The 22,039-nt window shown below is 35.7% G+C and overlaps 1 protein-coding gene across 4 annotated transcripts in view; it reads right to left on the bottom strand.

Moving 5' to 3' along the window:
* The window catches only part of DACH1 (dachshund family transcription factor 1), a gene marked incomplete at its 5' end in the record, with an annotated part of 366,559 nt that overhangs the window by 199,143 nt on the left and 145,377 nt on the right, over positions 1–22,039 (bottom strand). For all 4 annotated transcript variants that reach the window (XM_084279482.1, XM_084279483.1, XM_084279484.1 and 1 more), the window contains one exon: positions 11,968–12,083. In XM_084279482.1, the coding sequence (XP_084135608.1) occupies positions 11,968–12,083 (116 nt within the window). The remainder of the gene's footprint in view (positions 1–11,967; positions 12,084–22,039) is intronic.

Genomic DNA, 22,039 nt, shown 5'->3' with positions numbered 1-22,039 from the left:
AGTACATTGTGCATATGGAAAAATGAAGAAACTGAACTGAAGACCTCCAGAAGAGGAGTGATAAAGAGGAAAGGTAAATGCAGATCTAAAAGATATTCGAAAGATTAAAAGCTTTGACCTGGAGTAAAGAAGAAAGCAATTTAAAAAAAAAAAAGTATGCTACACGAGATTTTAATGAAAAAAGTCATCATCTTTAACACTCACTGGACAAATGGTATCCAGCTATTGAGCAGAAGGTGGAGAAACCAAATTGTTTATATTTAAAACAGCATTTACATATAAGCATTTTTAATTGCTTTCAGATGCTTTTAAATCTTAGTAGTGATTAACTTCATTCAGCAGACATGAGTAAGTGTTCATGTTCCAAAAGCTTGTAAATTTTTGGCACTTGGTCTAATAAAAGATGAAACTTCCATAAAAACTTTGCCTCTAGTTTCTTTAAACAAAAAATGGGATAAAATCTCAGTAAGTGAAATATTCATCCTAGTAGTAATTTTGTAGTATAGCTACAAACCACATTCTCTAATTCATCATGGACAATTAGAACTGGCCAAGAACTCCTGCTCAGAAGAAGATACAAAAGAGGTTTTGGGTTGGGATTTTTTAGTTTGGAAAAGACTGTAAAAAGAATTTGAACCGGCAGGACGCAAGCCTGCCCTCCAAGTCAAAGACAAAACATGAACTGTTTTATTTTTTGGTAGAGGTGCAGCCACAGAAGGCATATTTTTTTACAGGAGTAATAACCTAAATATCTCTTACCCAAATCTTCCTGGAGTGCAAGCATTCAGGGTTGTTTTCATGTAGCTTAAGAGTTACCTACCATAATAATATTTTGGTTTTATCTACTGTCCTGACAGTCTTTTTCTATGAAATTTTAGTTCTGATGATCATGGAAACCAATTCAAAGAGGATTCAGAGACATTTACATTTTAGATAAGCATGTTCTTACCACTGTTTTGGGGGTGGGGTTGGTTTTGGTTTTGTTTTTTGGGGGGGTTAATTAAAAAAAGCTAAGTCCTATTTCAGGATGAGTTACTTCATATTCCATAAAGATGAAGCTCGCATTGCTAGATACTATAGAGGTAAGAGTGCTGTATTTTTTTGTGATTCACCTCTGGAGTATACTGTCCTTAGTGTGTTCAGCGTCTGCATATCTGAGACTTCAAAGGCCAAATACAATTTGAGCTTTCAGTAGAGGGGAAAAAAAACCTAAACCCTTTAAAAATTGTTTTGTCACACAGTGACTGAGTGCACAGGAGCCAGCACTTTCTTCCACTTGAATGAAATATTAAGCTACTAGAATCTGTTGAGATACTTTTCAAAACAAATGTACTGATTCACAAGAAATCACCTTTCTCTTCTCAAATACTTGCACTGAATACTGATGGGATACTGGAAACTGTTTGGGTTTGGGGTTTGGGTTTTTTTTTTTTCATTTTCTTGGTAGTCTTGTACATGCGAAAGGAATGTATAGTGATGTAGTAAGTCACCCAGTTACTAAATTGCCCAAGTAACATAGCCCTTTTCTTCCCATATTCACATTTATTTATGAAGCAAGGGTACAGGGGAAACCTATCATTGTTTTGCACTGTGTTAAGCAGCTTTTCTCAGCACCAGAAGTTCAAGCTTAACTTGACATAACAGAGTCAGTATTCTAATATGGTAATTATAGCTAGGTCTCTGTATATTGGATTGATGCATCATAGCATATGAATTAAGGAATTAGTTTACTGTCAAAAGAAAACACAAAAATAATATCATCCTTTTTAGTAGTGATGTTGTTTATTTATCCTACCCTTGATTGTCGTGGTTCCTAGCAATGGAGCTCCAGTAACCTAATGTAATCATAAACAGAGATTTTGGGAATATGCAGCTGACACCACCTCATGTTTTGAATTCTGTATTTCCACTGTAAGTGCCAGAAACATTCTTTAGAAAAAACACAGCCTGCATACAGCAAGGCTATTCTATTAACTTTCCTCTCAATACAGGCAACTGGATTGTTCAAGCCATATGTGTGGCCTTAGTGCATGTGCTATCAGAAACCACAATGAATACAAAGAAAAGGAAATTTAGTAGACGCACTTGCCCATTTAAAAGATTCCCTGCAACTTGTTCTACTTCCCTTACGTCAATCTACATCTCAGCCACCACCTAACAAAAAGGTAGTGTTGACAAAACCTTACTTTTCAGTAAAACTTGTCAGTACACTGTCTGTCTATATGCCATTGCCATGGATTTTGATGAGTTGAAACAACTCAGTGACGTTATTTTGTCTTGACTAGGTGCAGTTTTCCTTTCTCCAACTTACTCATTCCTAGCATGTTCCTGTTTTCATAGACAGAAACTAATACATCATTAATTGATGACCTCATCAAAGCAATGTAATAGCAGTAACATTCTCCTCAATCTAAGATTTTTTTTCCTAAATGTCCACAGTAGTCACATCTCTAATACTAGTAGCAGTAACACTTTATTCTTTGCTGACAGCTTGAACACAGTATTGCATTGCAATTAAGAGTGGATTGAAAGGAGATGATTTAAGAACTACTGGTACAACATTCATAACTAAAAACATTTCAGAAAGACAAATAAAGCCTCTTGTATATGCACTGTTGAAAGAGGACAACCTCTGAAAGCAATGATACAAATACTGTAGCAACGTAGCTTTGTAACCTCTCAATAGTCACGAATTAATAGACAACAGCAAACAAATGAACTGGTATTAAATTAAATAAACTCGTTACACTAACTCATAAAGAATAACTCTCACTCTTCCCTCCCCCTTTCTCTCTCTCTTTCTCTCCATCACACACAAACAGCACCACCCACCCACCCTTTTTTAGGGTTCTACACCAACATGCGGAAGAACTTTTTCACAGTGAGGGTGACAGAGCACTGGAATAGGCTGCCCAGGGAAGTGGTGGAGTCTCCATCTCTGGAGATATTCAAGACCCGTCTGGATGCCTATCTGAGTGATATGTCCTAGGGAGCTGCTTTGGCAGGGGGGTTGGACCCGATGATCTCTTGAGGTCCCTTCCAACCCCTACAATTCTATGATTCTATGATTTTTTTTTTTAGCCCCCTTCCTATCCCTTTCCATCCCACTTTGCCTCAGCCATACGGCAACCAACCAACATAGCCACCTATTTCTGCGTCCTGAAGGAATAAAGGAAGTCTCCTCACCTGAAGAAAGTAAAATAAGGTTTTCAAACTTAGCATTTTAAATGCATGGAAGCTCAGACTAACTTCACTGAACAATACAGTTTTAACATAAATACTGTCTCATTTCCAACCAAGAACAAAAAATGTTAAGCAACCCGTAGGCTATGTAGAATCAAGTTTTTTGCAATAATCTGGCCTTGGAAGCCTAAGCTCAGGACTTGAACCTGAACAACCTTCCTCTTCAATAACCATGTCCCAGTTAAAACTACTGATTTATGATAGCTCTAATAGACTGCAGAGGATAACATTAGCGACAACACCACAGTGCACCGTGACCAACTGATAATGGGTTCATTATAATTCTGATTGTATGTTATCCTGTCTCACAAAATTCATGCAGGTAATGTTACTAAAGCTGTAAGTCACAAGGACAACTCATACTGACTGGCTGTCTTTGGAAAACTAACAAAGTTCATTTTGCGTTCAATAAGCTTGTTTCCTGAAAGGTTAGATATGATCTGATCATTAGATGCTTGACCCTTCCAAGCTGTTATCAAACACAGGTAAATTAAAGCAATTTTTGATAGACTCGATTAATACATTCCTCAGATCATTCTTTTTTCCTTAAGTTGTAGTGTTCTAAAGCTGCTCAGATATAATCATGCTTGCTTGCATACTTCTCTTGAAGATATCATCCAATCACACATTTATTTGAGTAATTTCTTAAGTTTGTATGTTGTATCTTATATCATACTGTGCTACATGACATCTTTTCCGGATATCCCCTTCATATATAAGTCCTTGCATGATATCTAGAAAACTCCAAAGCACACATTGTTCTTAACTAGGAGACAATCATATTTTAAAAAACCCAAAAAAAACCAGCAACCCAAAAATGAGTTAAATACTTAAACTGTGAGCTCTTCCTGTACTATAGAGAATCCCTAGATACGTGATAATGAAATCATGGACCATAATTTGGAATATATAATTTTGAAGTCTAATTTTATTGAATGAAGTAGGCAGCTCTGGTAGCAGATCAAATGCAAAACAAAGAGAAAAAAAAGCATTCACCCTTCTATATGAAAGGAGGTAGGCATCTTGATAGCATCCAAGAACCTCATGTCATCACAATGACACAGAACCATAGTTAGCAATGTAATGGATGTACCAAATTTTGCTATGCTTCCTCTAGCAAGTACCATCTTACTATACTGCTACAGAAATCAACTTCATTCAGGTAGGAGACCATCATGCTCAGAAGACTGAGAAACTGTTCCAAATTCAGGTTCATTTCTAGTGACAGTGTTTAATAAAATGATACTCTATATTCAAAGTTTAAAGTGCACTCTTTGCTCTGTAAAAAATTGGTTTTGAACCAATTAGTAATTAAATTATTTTATATCAAATTATTTTGGCTAAACATTCTCATTAAAAAGACTTCAGATGGAAAAATATCAGGTTTATTATAAGGAAAACTGCAAACATAGGAGCATGATTATCTTGATGCTATTTTTTTTATTGAAAGACTGCCAGAACTCTAAGCTACAAAGCAATTTCAGTTTTCCCCACAATTGATATATTTCCATCTTGAACAATTTAATTTTATGGAACAATCAGCGTACTCTGCAGAATGTAACTTTTCAATAACTTTTTCATTTCAATTATAAATAATAGTATATTTGGATTCAGAGAGAAGCAGTGAATGCTAGTAAACACTTCCATTATGAGGTCCAAATTTAGTCATTGATAACTTTGCCACATCCCTGCCTTTAAGAATAAGCTTTTAATTGCTTTCTTTTTTATCATGAGTTTGGTGTTCTGTTTTGCATGTTATTTGTTTTGTAGGATACGCTGATGATAAAATACGTTCTTTTGGAAAATGGAGGGTATTTTTCCCAAAAATGTTTAATACGATCCTTTAACTGGGATCCCAACTGGTAGAGAAATATCACTGTTAGGGGGAAATTCACAAATCTATGGCACTGCACCCTTAGCCTTCAAAAAGCAAAATAATTCTCTGATCTAGGAAGAAACAAAAAATTCTCATCTCAGATTTACCGTTCAAATATAATAAATCTGTGCATATCACAACCTAATAATAAGTAAGTAGTCATAAGATGCAAGTAGAAGACTGGATTCACTGGTTTATAACTGTGAAATAACTTCACTCCTTCCTTAGGTACCTTGAGAATGTTGAGGTTACCTGACTATCCTCACTGTCTAAATATTTAATCCCAGAGTCACTTTTGAAGAGAAGGATCTTGTTCCCTTTAAATAACAAAAAAAAAAGCTGGGAGCATTTCTGGAAATAGTTTAATCCAGGGACTCCTCTGAACAGGCAGTGGACAAACCTGCCTAAGGTGTGACCTGCTGACTTACAGAGTCTTCCAACAGCACCCTGTAGGCTTTCAATGTATGTACTGCTGCATGGTGTAATATTGCAAATGTACAAGTTCTTATTGATTAAAATGTCTTTAAAGAAAGGTTCTATTTCTGCAAGTAATTCTTAGTTTTAAGACAATCTTACAACCGAAAAAAAGCTATGTCTAAGTGGTTTACTGTAAGTAAAGATACTCAAAGCTTTCTCATGGTCAAAAATAGCTATAAATAAAATAGCTGCCAGAAGCAAGTGCCTTCAGATTCAGGGACAGTTTATAATCTGTCTGCTTGGTTACTTTCCATACCTTTCCCTGTAATAAACAACGTGGTCACATCTTATTTTCTTACAAAGAGCTACTGAAATTACTGAATGTTCACAGGAGTTTGACCCTATTATTGGGACCTCAAAATAAATTCTTGTACGGCAGTATACTCTGATCAACTACTATAATAAATTTACATTTAAGACAACATTTAAAATGAAGGCTAAGGGGTAAAACATTTAAAGTCAGAAAAGAATGAGTTTGCATATGCCTGAGATTATACAGCTAAACACTCAGGCTCCCACTGTGTCTTGTATTCTTACAATCATTTGACTTGGAGATTCTTACAAAATTTGTGGCTACATGGAAAACCAACTTAATTATTAACTAGTGAATGTAAGGGACTCACTGGAACTTAAACTAGCAAGCTTCCAGAACTGGTTTCCAGTGATAAAGCCTCTTGTGATAAAGTACAAGATAGCTAGCCATTCAGCAGGATGATGATATGACAAAATTACGACACTGTTTTCAGAAGAGGTGGCCAGAATTACACCTTAATTATGTTTTTTTTAAACTATGAAATAATGTATTTACAGACTTCAGTTAGTAGATCTTCGTGCTGACACATAAACTAGTGAACAAGATAGAAGCTTTCACATTAATTATAATGACTACTCCTTAATGAAGTGCAAAACTCTGTGTGTAGTCTGATTCCGTTTCTTGAACTAGATTACAGTTTCTCACTCTGAAAGCTGAATTTTGTTGCTTATTTGAAGTTAGTTAGTTCAACCCCAACAGATAAACAGCATATCACCCTATAACACCAATTAAAAGCAATGCTAACATTGAAAATTATTAAACACTAATAAGCAAAACACTCTGTTAACATGGAAGGCATTTTTAAAGTAACCGATGGTCACTCCATTTTATTAATTTCTAACTTTTTAAATAACAAAATGGGCACACTACATAAAAAAATAATTAAATAAGGCATGTGATTCTCAAAAATCCTAAATATGTAGCTCAAACTTTTAGCTTTCTAGCCTCTGCAATACTCAGAAATCAACTCAACTCACTTAGATGCGTTGAATTCATTCTTACGACCTTACAGGACGGAGTCTACCAGGAGAAAATACTTCTAACTACAGATTTTGTTTCTTGGCAATATCCAATATGATGTGGATATAGTAACAATGATAATTATATTTTAACCATTCTTTCAGTTCTTCCTAATGCAACATCAATAACTGTGAGCCAGAGAAAATGAAATTATTTAATTATGTGATTAATCTTTCTTTAAACACCAAATAATTCCATCTTCTACTTAGCAGAAACGTTGCTACACTTTATCAACAGCTGCATCTGTGAACTACATTTGTCCTCCAAGCTGAAATAATCTATACAAAACCTTTCAACTCTCTCCTTACTCCAATTCTCCATAAAATAATTCATGACTCAGAGAGTTTTGTACAGGATGGAAGTTGGAATATACTTTTATTGATTCAGGCATGCAGCAAGAGAGAAAATAAGGATGAGATTAGAAATTAAATTTTCAGATTATCACTTAAAGAAACAGAACAGCAGTTTAATACAGGTAAGTCTGGGATCAGATGTGGAACAGGTGGACAGAAGTACCTATCATAAAGCAAATCTGCTCAAAATAGTAACTGCAACGTTAAATACTAAGACTACTGCAAAACTAATGTAATAAGTTAAACATGTAAGGTATTCAAAAATTACTTTCATTGACAAAGAGACACACAGTATTCTTATAATGCACTATGATAGTGATTTGTTCCAGAACTACTTTATATTCACATTTTATCTTTGAGAGAAATAAGTAGGGGAGTTTGTAGCTACTCATTTCATCACCTGGAGATTACAGAATCAGTAGGTCAAGCTGCAGAAGAATTAAGTCAGCAGCTTTGCAAAACAATTTGAAAACCTAAAATACATAAGAATAATTATGAGACGAATTATTTTGAGAAGATAATTGCATTTCAAAGTTTGTATGAAAAATAATCGTTCTATATAGCAACTATAGATATAAAAATACAGAGACAATGTATGATAAACACAAGTATTACAGCACTGTTCTTCTGATGAATTCCAATTGTCCACCATTTCAACTTTACACAACTTTTGAAGCCTTCTAAGTGCATTAGCTAAGAAAAGAGCCACAATACACAGATCAAACTATGGTGAGCCATCTAGTTTTGAAAGCAATTCACGGTGTGATCCAAATAAGCCTGAAAAGTCAGTACACTTTTCTGAAGCTACACCAAACTCTTCTTTGTTCTGGCTACATTATTTGAAACACAGGAAGATTTTAATTCTCTGGACAATTCAAGAACCTCTTAGTTTCCTGTTACTACCTATTTCTCATTTTGTCACACCTTCAGAGGTCCTACATTTGTTTTAATGAACACAGAATGCCTTTTGTCAGCAGATCATTCTTTTCTAGAATTCAGAACATTCTGTGCATTGATCCTAATTAAAGGCAGTGATAAAATCAGCAATTGTGGGAAATATTTATAAATATAGTGATAAAAATGGACAAAATATCACCCAAGAGGTGACTGATCCTCACATCTTCAACTTATGCTCCCTAAAAAAAAAAAGTGGAATATTATTCCTGTTTTCCCTTTGATTTGCCATCTCAATATAGGCCCCAAATCTCAGTTCACTCCCTAAATATTTCTCTCATGTGAATCCATTCTAAGTGATGATTGTGATGTTCTCTGCATGGGTTTTCAGATTGGATCAGTAATACAATGTATTTTTAAGGGTTTCTTAACTTGGCCTCATAAAAAAGTACAAAGTCGTGACATTTCATGAAGACTTTGCAGACACTTTTGTAACAATATTATTTGTGCACATAAACAATGCATGCAGAACTAGCCCCTTTAGAAACCAGGATTCCCACCTTCTAATGCATATTTCTGTACTGTGAAGATTTCAGAAAAAGTAAAATTTTCAAGTAAAAATCATATGTTAAATCATAGCATTGTGTATCCTAGAAATACCTAATAACTTCAGATCTCCGTTACTTTAAAAGAGCATTAAATAGCACATAATTGTTTGTGTGATCACTTACATGCTTTTGTAGGCAGGAAGGAAACTTAGTTATTATACTCAGATTATTAAATCAATCAGAAAGCTTAAAATGAAGAACATTACAAAAAAAGAGAGAGGGGGGAGGGGAAGGAACTTAACTACCGGGTACTTCGATTTTTTTTCTGCTTAGAGCTGGATGCTAACATGAAATTCAAACTTTGTGAACTTCTCAAACAAGGAGACATCTTAGGGCTACAAAGATGATTAAGTGATTGGAGCACCTGACATATGAAGAGAGGCTGAAAGAGCTTGGACTATTCAACCTGGAAAATCCACTGAAAAGTAAACTGTTTTCTTTGAGAGTAGTCAAACACTGGACAACACTGCAAAGAGACATGGAGCCTCCATCATCGTAGTTACCCAAACCCCAACCAGATGCAGCCCTGAAAAACTTGCTCTGTGTTGCCCTGCTTTGACATGGGGAGGTTCGACTAGAAGGTCCCCAGCAATCTGCAATGTGGTTCTATGAGTGTACAGTGAATGTATGGAGGAAAGATAACTAATGTGGCAGCATGTAACAAGTGCTCCTACATCATCTACTGGAGTTAGAGCAGTACTTCCTTCAGTCTTTCTTCAGGTCTTACAGTGGTTTTGCATCACAATGGAGATGCATGAATGTGCATTGATTTGAACTCACAAATTGAGATTATAACCCTATTTTTATACTTGCCTGTCTATAAAATGTTGGAATAACTGTCATATATTGCCACTATCATGATGTTCTTTACTTTTGCTGAGCCATACTCCATGGAATGCTATACTCCACAGCTTGCTGCTAACCAGGTCAGTGTTTGCATTTTTTTGCTGCTGGAGACTCAACACCACCACAACGAGAAAAAATCATGCTCACCCCTTCTGTTGTGGTAAGCCATGTAATGTGAAACCAGTTCAAACTTAATAGCAATTTCATTTAAACCCTTCCTCTTTTGCAAGAGACTCACAAAGTATTGCGATCCTTAACATTCAATGAACGATAATCTTGCATATGCCTATTTTCTTTGTTTGAATTATATTATTTTCTTCCTTTTTTTTAATCACCATTTTAAAAAGGTCTACATCTGGTTTTGCCGGTTGATACTCTAAGAAATTGGACCTGTGTTTTTAGTACTGTACTTTTTTATCATTAACTTGTTATGACCAGCTTTAAAGGACAAGAGAGGAATAGGATACTTTAGGTATGAGTTGTGGTTTTCAGTTGCTTTCTTAGAATAAAAGAAATGCAAAACAAAAAAAACTACTCAGAAGATATTATATCAAGAGGCAATCTGCTCATATATTAACTGTAACACAAAACTGTTGACAAGAGTTTTTTTCCAGTCTCCCTCTTTTCAGCTTATTTGTCTCTGACCTCTTTCATGTCATATCCTCTCTACTTTTCACATTTTTTTTAATTTCATATTCTCCTGCATTACTTCTGCCAAATAATTGCCCTTTGCTTCTAAAATTTTTGATCTCTCCCTCATAAACACAAATGCTCTTGCCCTATAGAAACTTCTCTCCCCACATAGGCCCTTTCTATTATTCTCATACTGCACTCACTCTGCAATAACTCTATTTCCTTCACTAAATTTTATCTTGCAATTCCTATTGTATATTTTTAATTCTGATTTTTTTTTTGCTGCTTATACCTGCCCAGACTACCCCTGTGAGCCCTATTTCCTGCACTCTCATGCTTGCCCACAATCTCAGTCTCATCCCTCCTTCCCTCTGTCTACTGTGTAACTCCCTTTTACCGACCTCTGTCGTCTGAGTTCTCTTCATTTTGTCACTCCTCTTCATCCTTAGCCTTTTGAAAAGCTGTAAATTCCTAATAAAACATTTCTGGCCATGTGTCTATCTCAGTATGTAAAGCAGCTCTTGAGCCCTACGGCCAAGAGACATTGTCCACAGAGCTAAACTCTTCACTTTCCTACCTCCTCCAGACAAGACAATTGCATCCAAACTGCCAACAGTTTCTGGCATGTGGTATTTCCTGAACTGTGCTTCTGTTTTGAGAATCTTAGTCAGCTATGACCAAAACCAACCCTAGGATCAAGCTCTTACTTAGGTACATGATCATGGGCATGTATTCAAACATCCACCCATATATCCAATCTCCGAGTCCCAGAAATCATCCTCTCTGGAACTCTCTAGTCTACTATCTTTCCCTTTCTTAGAGGAAATCTGTACTAGAAACTGTGCTGTGCAAACTGAAGTGAGAAACATCTGGGAAATAAGCGGAAATTCAGATTACACAGAATCACAGAATTGTAGGAGTTGGAAGGGACCTCCAGAGAGTCCAACTCCCCTGCCAAAGCAGGTTCCCTAGATTAACCTTGCTGAAGCAGGTAGGACAACTTAAATCATCTGTAATATGAATAGAGAGAACATGGCAGCACCATCAACAGCTTGACTGCTGGGTGCCTCCATCTGCAGGTGACGCTGTTCATCTCCTTCCTGCAACACTGCCTTTATTAATTTAAATATGTCTAAGAGCAAATCACTGCTAGGAGATGTTATAGCAACTTTCAAAAGAAAATAGTAGTTTGAGAAACAGATTGTTACAGGACTTTACATTAGTATAAGGCCTCAGGAGACGTATCAAAAATGGAATTTCAGGATGAAAAATTAAGAAAGACGTGTGTGCAGCATGGAGTTATTTTAACTAACTTGGTTTCTTCAGGCAACTATATTCATGATGACATTATCTAATCAAGCAAAGCAGCAAAAAATCAGAAGATATTTGATCTATTAAAAATGAGAAAGGAAATTAACGATAGGTAATTCACGGTTTGAAAGGGTTTTTTTGTTTATAAAGACAAGAACAGAGGAGGGAAGTTATAAAGGATTATTATTTGCTCAGCTATATGCATTTTACAGTACTGAGCTACCACAATTTCCATGACATACAAAACATTCATGTACCAATAACATTACATTATGGGAACTCCTTTGTGATGTTTGGGTGTCGGTTTCCTAGACAGTTAGTTTATTAACAAGAGGCTATCATCAGCCATGAATTTGAAAGATTGCCATACAAAGGTGTTTCTAGCGATCCTACCTGTTGGCGGGATGATTCCAGGAGACATGAGGCCTGGGACCGAATGTGGCATGATATGAGAATTCTCTGGGGAGGTGACACTTTGAGTCCTCTTAGGAGGCCTTCCAGGTCTAGAACTGAAACAAACAAACAAACAAAAAAATTTTTACAATTAAGCTGTTGTCTTACACATCATTTCAAAGTTGTTTCAAGTGGTAACATGGACTGTAAATAAATTTGTTTCAAGGACGGTTGCTTTTGCAGTTAGATGTAATAGACTTCCATCACTAATTAGATTACATGCTGAATTCATTTTCCTCATTGAAGATCAGCCGCTCTTGATGCATAATTCATAGCCTGCACCTCGTTACCTGCTTCTTCATATTAATATCTATACACAGTTTGAATTGCCTCGTTTGCATATGCTAAAGTTCTGCATGCAGCCTTCAGCACGAAAATTATGCACTAACTTGTAATAATTATTACAGTCAGCCTGCTATTGATTTATGAGACTTTTAAAAACCAAATATGTGTAGTACTTGTAATGAATGATATTTTAAGGTTCTTCAGGAAATTAAAAGGCAATGGCTGCCTAAGGAAATGTTCTGCTTGTTTGATTTAATACTACAGTTAGCTGGGAGGTGGAATGAAAGAGTGATTCAGACCTATAGCACATTTTTCGATGATATGTTTTATTACTTCGCACTGCTAGCCTGATATCTAGATGATAAATGACAATACATATCTAATGTGTGAAAAGGTCTTGCAATTTCTTTATTTTTTGTCATTTAAAAGATAAGTCAAGTTATCATTTAACCCTTATTCTATTTAAAGTGAAAATCTCACTAAGACACCTTACTTTAAATATACTACTTTATGTCAGGAAGGACTCAGAATTATTTGTAAGGTATTGTTAAGCAACTGCCAACACAGTGGCTTACATCTGCCCAGTATTGGGGGGGGGGGTGGGGGGGGTGGAAAAAGGGGATTCATGCTTAAGCACTCCTTGTCTGTTAAATGCTCACACACACAACTTTACATCTCCTGGACTGTGTAAGTAGCATACAAATGAGATACGGACTACAATGAAAATACTCGTTACCCACTTAGGGGCAAATATGTACTTGCTACATGGATGCACATCCAAAGGCTCGCGTTCCTACACACAGATCATAACACAGCACTACTGCAGTGTCCTGTAACCGCTTATTTAGGGGACGCTGTGGAATAACTTCACAGAAATAAGTGATGTGCAGTTTGAACACTGCAGTGTTAACCGATGCTTTGCCAAACCGTTCAGGTTCTTCATTTCTCTCAAAACAAGAAAGCAAAGAAAGTCGGCTTTGAAAGGTTTTGCTCCTTAGGTCCTCGCACTAACAAAACTCTCATCAAGGATAATGGCATTTTTAGCTATGCTGGGACTGCAGGAGGCAGATAATAAAATACCTCTGGTTTCTGTTCATATTCATTCCCCTTGTGTTTGGAAATAACCTTCTTTTTGCAACTTCTATAACCTACCTTTAATAAACCAAAAACAATCAAAGTACAAGGCATTTGCTTGGAGTTTAATGACTCAAGGCATTGAGTCATTAACCTTAACTGATCATTAATTCCCAACTTAATGTCCTGAGCTGAGGTCATTATTAAAATTATAAGCTTGATAATTTCTTTGATTGGTTGGGGATTTTTGATTTTTTTTTTAAATACAAACAACATCATCATATGTTCCCAGCTACAAGAAAAACAGTTGTAGAAAAAGAATATTGTCTTCTTCCAGCTCATAGAACCAAATTATGTGTCTTCCATCTTTCTTTGAAATTTCTTTTGTGATTTACAATAAAAATAAATATACCATGAATACACATAAAACTGATAAAAACATCATAGACAAAAATGATCTGATTTAAATGGAGTGCAACTAATATATTCACCCACCAAAACAAAATGCCACTATATAAGGAAACTTTAATGGCTTAATTTAAATACCTATGATGATGCACAGTTCTCAAATCACCACTCTCATGTGAGAAGAAGGATCTGACAACAGCATAAAAAACAAGCAGGGTGCCATGGTATAAAGCACAACCTATCCATGACTTCCAAGTCTTAAAAAACCAACAAGTTTATGCCTGTGAAGATTCTCTTTGATGAATTAATCCTTACTACCAAATATAGCCATGGTGAAGTCTGAATACTTTTATCTTCAGTTTTGAGGAAAAACCCAACACTCTTCAAAGCCTTAGAAACCCATAGACCAAGAAGGGCATTACCAAACTACAGGTGAGTGATACTGAAGTACCTGGGGAAAAACTTCCTTTGGTTATCTCCTACAATCAAGCAGATTGCATTACTCCATAAAAAGAGGCTGTTATACTCAAAACCATAAACGAGCCCGGTAACTCAACTCAGTCCCCTGATTTATCCAAACCTTTACCAAGTAAGTGTCTTCACATGCTAAACTCTTAATTCCAATCCAACTGAAAATATGAAATGACATTGCAGAGAAGTAAACCTCTTTTATCCTGATACAATTTTTAAAGCAACAAAGCATTAACTCCAACCTACTACATGAAGGCTTCTATCTGTTTAAGAAGTGCTTGTTCCTTATGGCAAGGCAGGAAAACACAGGTAAGAATTACTTTTTGAGGTCTGATTTAGAGTCACAGAAGACTACGCAATACACAACTAAAATTAGTAAATCTCTGGTTAAAGTAAGCGCACACTGCCTGCCCCCAACAACTGATTAAGTAAAATTAATTGTCTCAGTTTGTTATTTATATTATGTACTTGTTTCATAAGCCAAAATTCCTAACTTGAAATACTACCATTTTGTAATATCTGCTTTCAAACTATAAGAATTGCAAGAATTTTGTTTGAATAATTACCAATGCTGGGGGAAAATCGTATGTAAAGATGATTTTAAAAAAATCTAGTAATTGATTATATTTTAAAACTTGCATGTTGTTTTGTAGTTCATTATCTTTTTATAGCTATATGATAAACACTTTAAAAAATTAAAAGCATAGCTAATTAACTATAATAAACATAATGATAAAAACATCTTAATGAATCATTTTGTTGGTATTTTTCCTAAACTTGTGTGTAGTAGAGGCCTAGTCATTTTTGTATTAGGACAATTTAACATTAATTCCAAGATAAGAAGCTCGATTGAAAGTACTCACATTCCAGCTTTGTATCAAAATTAGTAGATTTGTCTTTGGTATGAAGATAAAATGTAATTTTAAAAAGTATGAGATGATTAGTTATGCAAAAACTATATTTAAACACCAGAGCAATGTAAGTTATTCTTGTTGATGTCACTGAGATACAAAAATAATTTAAAAACTGTTGGCAATACTCCTTTTACTCAAGCTTAGATTTTATATATAAGAGTTTATAGAGTTATAAATTGTATTGTATGATTTTATCTGCACAAAATTGGAAGAACAACCCTGGATCTTTTGAATACACATGGTACTTCCTAAGGTAATGCTGATTATCTCAATGGGTAAACTACTCAAATCCGACCATTCTGATTTTTAAAATGAATGGAGTTTGGATTTCTTAGAGCTAAGATAAACAGGCTGAAGTGCCAAAACCCAAAAAGCCAACATAAATCTTCTGAATATCTAGGGTCATTGTACAGAGAAGTGAAGGAGTCTTTTGGGAGTCCAGAAGAAGACGCTAGAAGAAACAGACCTACATCTGGAAGTCATAGCTGGTCTTCCTCTCTGCTATTTCATTCTTTGAAGATTAAATTAAGAAGAGCTGAAATTAGACAATTTCAACAAAGACACAAGGAAGATGCAACAATTAACTGTTTCAAAGGAATGAGGGGAAGTCAAAGGGAAGTTACCAGTTCCTTGTTAACCCATTAAAAAAACGAGTCATAATAGAAACATTGTCACTCTTCCTGCTTTTAGAAATACGAACATGTAAGTTAGATTTTCTTCCTCCCTAAAACTTTAAAGTTTTCACATATGAGATATTTTAACAGACACTGAAGAAGAAAATGAAAGCTTTTTACAGGACCATGTAACTTAGCACTCAGCTTTTCAAGTGAAGCACCTGAATACATTTAGCTCCCTCAAAACTGATCCGCCTGAGATAGGCTTGTGTAAGCTTGTATCAAAGTCTGCAGACTTGTTTCCAGAGTTTAGAATACACTCCCTTGCACAACTGTGCTTTACGTTTGCAGATAATGAACAGAATTTGCAACACGCCATGAAGTGACAGAGGTACTAAAGGTACAGACTGGTGAATCTTTAAACTCTCCACAAGGAAGGGAAATACTTTCTTCATTAGCACTGGACAATTAGATATTCAGAACACCTTCCAGAACAGCTCAATACAAATCCATTCATTTTTGGACAGATTTGTATTTCATCCCTTCAACTTTCACAAACATTTCAAGGTCTAGTATGGCTTTAACATTTTCTCTTTGAAGGAAAAGGTATCTATGTCTTCTGCATTGTGACTGGCATGAAAGGTACAAAAGATGAGAAGTAATTGAGAGTATATTGTCCTAAAATAAAGCAAGTTCTCTGAAGTAGCTCTTTTTTTGGTCTTTAGCTCAACATATTTTAGTCTTATATCCTCCTTCTCTTACCAGATCTAGACAACAACAGATGGCTGAATTAAGGAATAAAAAAACCTGAATAATCGGTGGTTATTATTGGGTAAGATGTTGTGCTTTGATTATACTTTTAAATTTTTATACACCTGCAGTTGTATTATCAAAGTATGAGCTTGCTCCTAGAAACCACTTTGATAGTGCAAAACAACTAAAAGCAAACATAATCAGGAGATCTGGTCCTGCACAATCATGTGGAAAGAGGTGAAGGCAGAGAAGTATGGGTTTATCTGCAGGCTTTAAAAGTAAGTAAGCTGACTTTTCATTCAGCCCTTTTCGCTATCTGCCTGAAGACAGCCATGGCTTTAAAATTTAAGGGTCTTATCCCTCAAAATCTGAAACAGGTAGACCCACCCACTGATTTCTGTTAAGAGTTCTGAGCACCAAGGAAGGTACTGGTTCCAAAACAGCCAAAACTCTTCATAAGTAGTACATACCTCTCTAGAATACATGACTGGCATATTATAGATGACTGATGTTATGGCAAAACATACATAATAAAATTAAAAGCATGTGCAAAGAAGTTGAGATTATGCTATGATTTATCTTTCTGATGTACTGACTTATCTTTCTGATGTTCTGACTTTGAGGAATACTTGTGCAAAATTAACTCTAGGTGAAGGAAGTTTGCTCTTTACAACTATCTTTTTTCAAGACACTTGAAACATCCCCAAAGAAAACAGCAACTCTGACCAGCCATAAGAAGGCAAACTGCCTTTCTAGCCAAAACTAATTATTTTCATGGCCAGCTTTCTACATTTACAGTTTTATTTTTAACCTTGTCTGTGAGCAAGTTTAGTGCACAGAAATACTGTCCTCATTTGAAATAGAGCAAACATGATGCAGCAAGGCTGCCATTGTCCAGGCAGTTTTATAATCAACAATATTGGGGGGGGGGGAGGGAGGGGGGAATGGATGAGAGTTACACTCCAGATGTGATAGGCAGCAAATCTGAAAAAGGCATTTGGTGTATTTATTTAATGTATTTTTTATGTTCTTAGAACTGCTTAGAACAGCTTTGAATATCAATATCCATTTTAGCTACATCAGCATTTATGCATCGCATTTAGGTACATACTGAAAAATCTAGGCTTTATTTCTCAGTTGTTTGGCCTCCCCTCAGTGCTTCAAAAGCCTCACACGGAATTTCTGACCTCAAAGCAGCTGGACGAATGAAATTTAGGTGAAGAGCCACTGGAAGTGGTTATTATGTGCCTCTATATGACGGTCCCTGCAAAAAAGGCTGAGGATGTCACAGCATGAGGCTACCTGCTAACTTAATGCAAAGTCAGGGGTACCCTCTGACAACCTGTAACCAAAGACCATGGACTCTGCCTCCATGGTATATACACAACATTGCTGGGTCTGGGATAGCGTCCATGCTGCTCAGTGTCATACGTGCAGCCTTCACGCTGATAAGACTTGAGCCAAGGGCGTGTCAATTCTGAAAAATAAGGTCTAGGAAGACTGACTAAACCTTTTGTGTAATTTAATTCCTTTGGTTGGAAAACACTTGCTTGCCAAGGTAACCTTCATAAATATTTCTAATGCACTGAAAAAAAATGACAAAGCACATCGATCTAAACCTTATACTGTACTATTTTAAGTTTTCCCCTCCTACTCCCACTCAAGAACTAAGGAAAAGAATGCAGTTCTAAGACTGGGCATATATCTATTTTGGCAGTTAGTAAAACAAACATTAGAAATCACACCATGTCCTATTTACTTGCAGCAGTCGTATAAAACAATAAAACTCTCAGTGCAATTACCTTAAATTTATTTTTCTTCTCACAGTTAAACAGAAAATGTTCTCACGCAACAGTTAGTGCTGAACTCATGATATATTAAAAGGAGTTACTGAGACAGCAAACAGTGCTGAAAAAAATTAAAATAAATACAAAGTTTTGCTAAAAATCTTCACTAACAAGTGTGTGAATGATCTTCAAAAGAACTGGACCGTGTTATAGGCGGGAGTAGTGGAGAAAGCATATTGACAAAACATTGGCGCCCCTCAGTAACACACCACTTTACTCCTCTTTTTAAATGGCAATTGCCAAAAATGGCTATTTGGTCAGAAATACAGTACCAGTTCAACAGTGCATCAAAGAACTGAGCTAAATGGAAGAAAAAATACCGCACTCCATATCCAAAGCCATTCATCATGGTAATGCGTGAGCACTGGCTAGTACTAGGATACTAAACTTGAGGGACCTTGCAGAATTATTTCTTTTCCTAACAGCCCAGTCATGTCGAGCTGATAGCATTTCCATCTTCCTAAGACCATATCAGTCTGCTTTTTAGCAAGATCAGGAATATGCTTGACACAGCAGTGCAAGATACAAGGTACACGAGTGCAAGAATATACAGAATATAAATTACACCAACATGTCAGCCCTTACTTGATGCTCTAAGTCCAACTACAAACACAGTGAAAGAATCTAAGAAAAAGATTCATCTTGACTGACCGTACTATATGAATTCATATAGGAAAAGAAATAAAACCAGTCAGAAATCTCAGTGTTCCTAGAGTACACCACAGTACCAGATTTGAATACAGCTGTGATTGTACATGAGCTTAAAATATTACTGAAATGTGACTGTTCTCTTAATGAAATTGGGAGCTCTAAGTCAGCTATTGGAAAGGGAAAAACAGATAAGAAATTAATCTAATTCTGTTGGGTGGCAGAATTATGATGTCAGAAGTAAATTAAGCCAAAAAGTTCACTGCTTCATCTAATTAGCTGAAACACTAGATCTGCCTGAAAGTTCTTAAAACATTTAAGTACGTTGGCTCTCATGATTATGTAGTAACTGTGAAACACAAGCCCCTGATGATGACAACCATACAAGCTGGAGTAGAAAGTAAGTCCAAATGAACAATGAAATGCAATTATTAAACAGAATTCATGCATAAATTCAAACTACATTTATGTATTTTTCTCTTAATAAAAGCATTGTTTCAGAAATAGTGCTCAGAATATACAACGGAAGTTCAGAAATCACAGCACTGGAGATCCTGAAGAAAGTTACTTATGAATATTGGCAATAGTAACAAGAAAACCTTGCAAAATCGTATTTATTTCCTCTATTTACATGCTGTCCTATCAAAACAAGTCTTGAAACAACCAAACAAAAAAAAAAAGTGTACAAAAAGCAGTAATCTAAAGTACATGCTTCCCACAAATGCTCTTTCTGCCAAGTTACAACAGATGCCTCTCCCATTTCACTCAACCTTAAGAGAATAAACCGCGCCCATAATTTAAATATGCAAGCTAAATGATTCCTTCTAACAGTGTTATTCACCCACACGAAACCCCAAACTATAACAGATGCAAAGCCTATATTTTCCTCAACTGTTTTCATCCCTTCTTAGGCTTTTAATTCTAAAAACACACCCTCAAAGCATCATCTACTATGTATATCATAAAAATGTCAAGTTTGGAGCCAATAGGCCAGAAAGGCAGGTTTGATCCGTAATGACATAATCTAAAAGAATGTTAAGCCTTATTTTTTTTTATTTAAAAAAAAAAGAAAAAAGTTCCTACTTCAAGTTGCTGAGAAGATTCCTAATGTGAAGCAAGTGTAACTGATGTGGTTATGTCTGTTAGAGTCTGCAGATGGCCTGAAACAATGATTTAAATATATGAACTTCAGTTGGAATGAACAGTCCTGCTTCAAGGCTTGTTTTCTAACCATCTGCATTCATCTCTGCATATAACTTGCACATGTAATTACAAATTTGTGAACATAAATCAGATAATTGCATGTACAAATAACCAATTAGACTCAAAGCAGAATTAGGCCATATAATAGCACACTCCTCTTTTGAACACATATATAACCATATACCTATAATAAGAGCGAACATCTTCATTTAAGAAATTTTTGCCTAACTCATTTTAAAAAAGAAACCAAAAAAAACAAAACCAAAAGACCCACATCTGATTTGTTTTCTAGTAGGACACACTGGGCAGCAGCTGCCATTTTGAGCTCTGTTTAACAAAAAACCAGAAACACAAGAAAAAACATTGCATAACAAGCCCACCATTGCTCAAGGGGTCACAGAGCTGGTGGCGTTCATTGCTACCTGTATGAAATTAAAAACACATGAACATGTCAATGCTGATTTAAGCTCAAGAAAGAAAAAAAAAAAAGTACTACTCAAGGCAAGTATTTTGTGAAAATACTCTGGTTCTCCTAGCACTTTATTAATTAATATGCTGTTCTTATTCATAACAGTTCATAATAGAGTTCTGTCATATAAGTGTATCCACTGTAATATCTGAATGCATTCATCACTTAATTGGCCACAATTCTTCGCATGAAATGCTGAAACAAGTGAACTGTCACCTTTTTAATGAAGCTGCCTATATCTTAAACCCTTTGCCCTTTAAAAAACTATTTATACTCAAAATGAAAAATTTTATTCTAGCTTCTGCCAGAGACTGTGGTTAATGTTCGTTGCCCTTTATTCACCTTATTTTTAATTCTGAAAACCCACACTCATTAACCGTACGCTTCCCAAGAACTGCTGGAACCACCTAAATAAAAGCTTAGAAATGACTTTCATTGTACATTTGAGAGTAGTAATAGGGATATGAAAAATTGAAGACTTGCTGTTGGTCTGTAACTGCAAAACTAGTATAATACGGATTGATGGCAACAACACAGTATCCATTGTAATCAGGAATTTAAACCTTTAAAAAAGATGGGGTTATTTGCGTGTATGTAAAAATACAAACCTATGAATGAATTTACATGGTGAATACTGAGAATTGAAATGACAGGTTTCTTTGAACAGATGGTATCTAGGATCAGAGCGAGACACCTACGTTGGGTGGCACTGTGCAAGTTAACACTGGTGAAACAAGTCTACTTTCCAACCAAGTGCACTTCTATCTGATAGCAAATCCTAAACTAGAAGTTAATGAGCATGCACATCATTAGTTTCTTGTCTGTCATTCAGACTTCAAATTGTTTGGGACAGAAACCAGCTATGAGTATAGCAGAGGGTTTGTGCAACACCCAGCACAATGCTCATCACTTAACTCCACAGGGACCAAGAGACACAAGAGGGCTGTAGGTACTGTTTGATTAATGAATCCTTGTCTGTACTCTGGTTGCATTTTACTTCCAAAACACAACAAAATATGAACTCATAGGGGAAAAAAAAAATTACAGTATATTCCACGAAAAATCCCTGATCTCCCCCAAAATCTCTGTTTCTGAAATGAAGATCCCATGTGTGTTACAGTGTTCCAACCTTGTAAGTCTAGATGCATCTTTGCTTGACCATCATATTCTATTACGTAAGACTATTAAATAAATTTACATTACACTGAAAATCAGTCATTTCTGTTACGTGGTACAAGTAGTAAGTTTCTAGAGACAATGAATGTATCGACTTCTGGTCAGATTTTATTACTATTTCTGTGTAATTCTGGTAATGTCATTTGGGTG

Source organism: Gallinula chloropus (genome assembly GCF_964237585.1).
Source record: "Gallinula chloropus genome assembly, chromosome: 1".
Classification (NCBI taxonomy): Eukaryota; Metazoa; Chordata; class Aves; order Gruiformes; family Rallidae; genus Gallinula; species Gallinula chloropus.
This window is presented reverse-complemented; position numbering and strand designations above follow the sequence as displayed.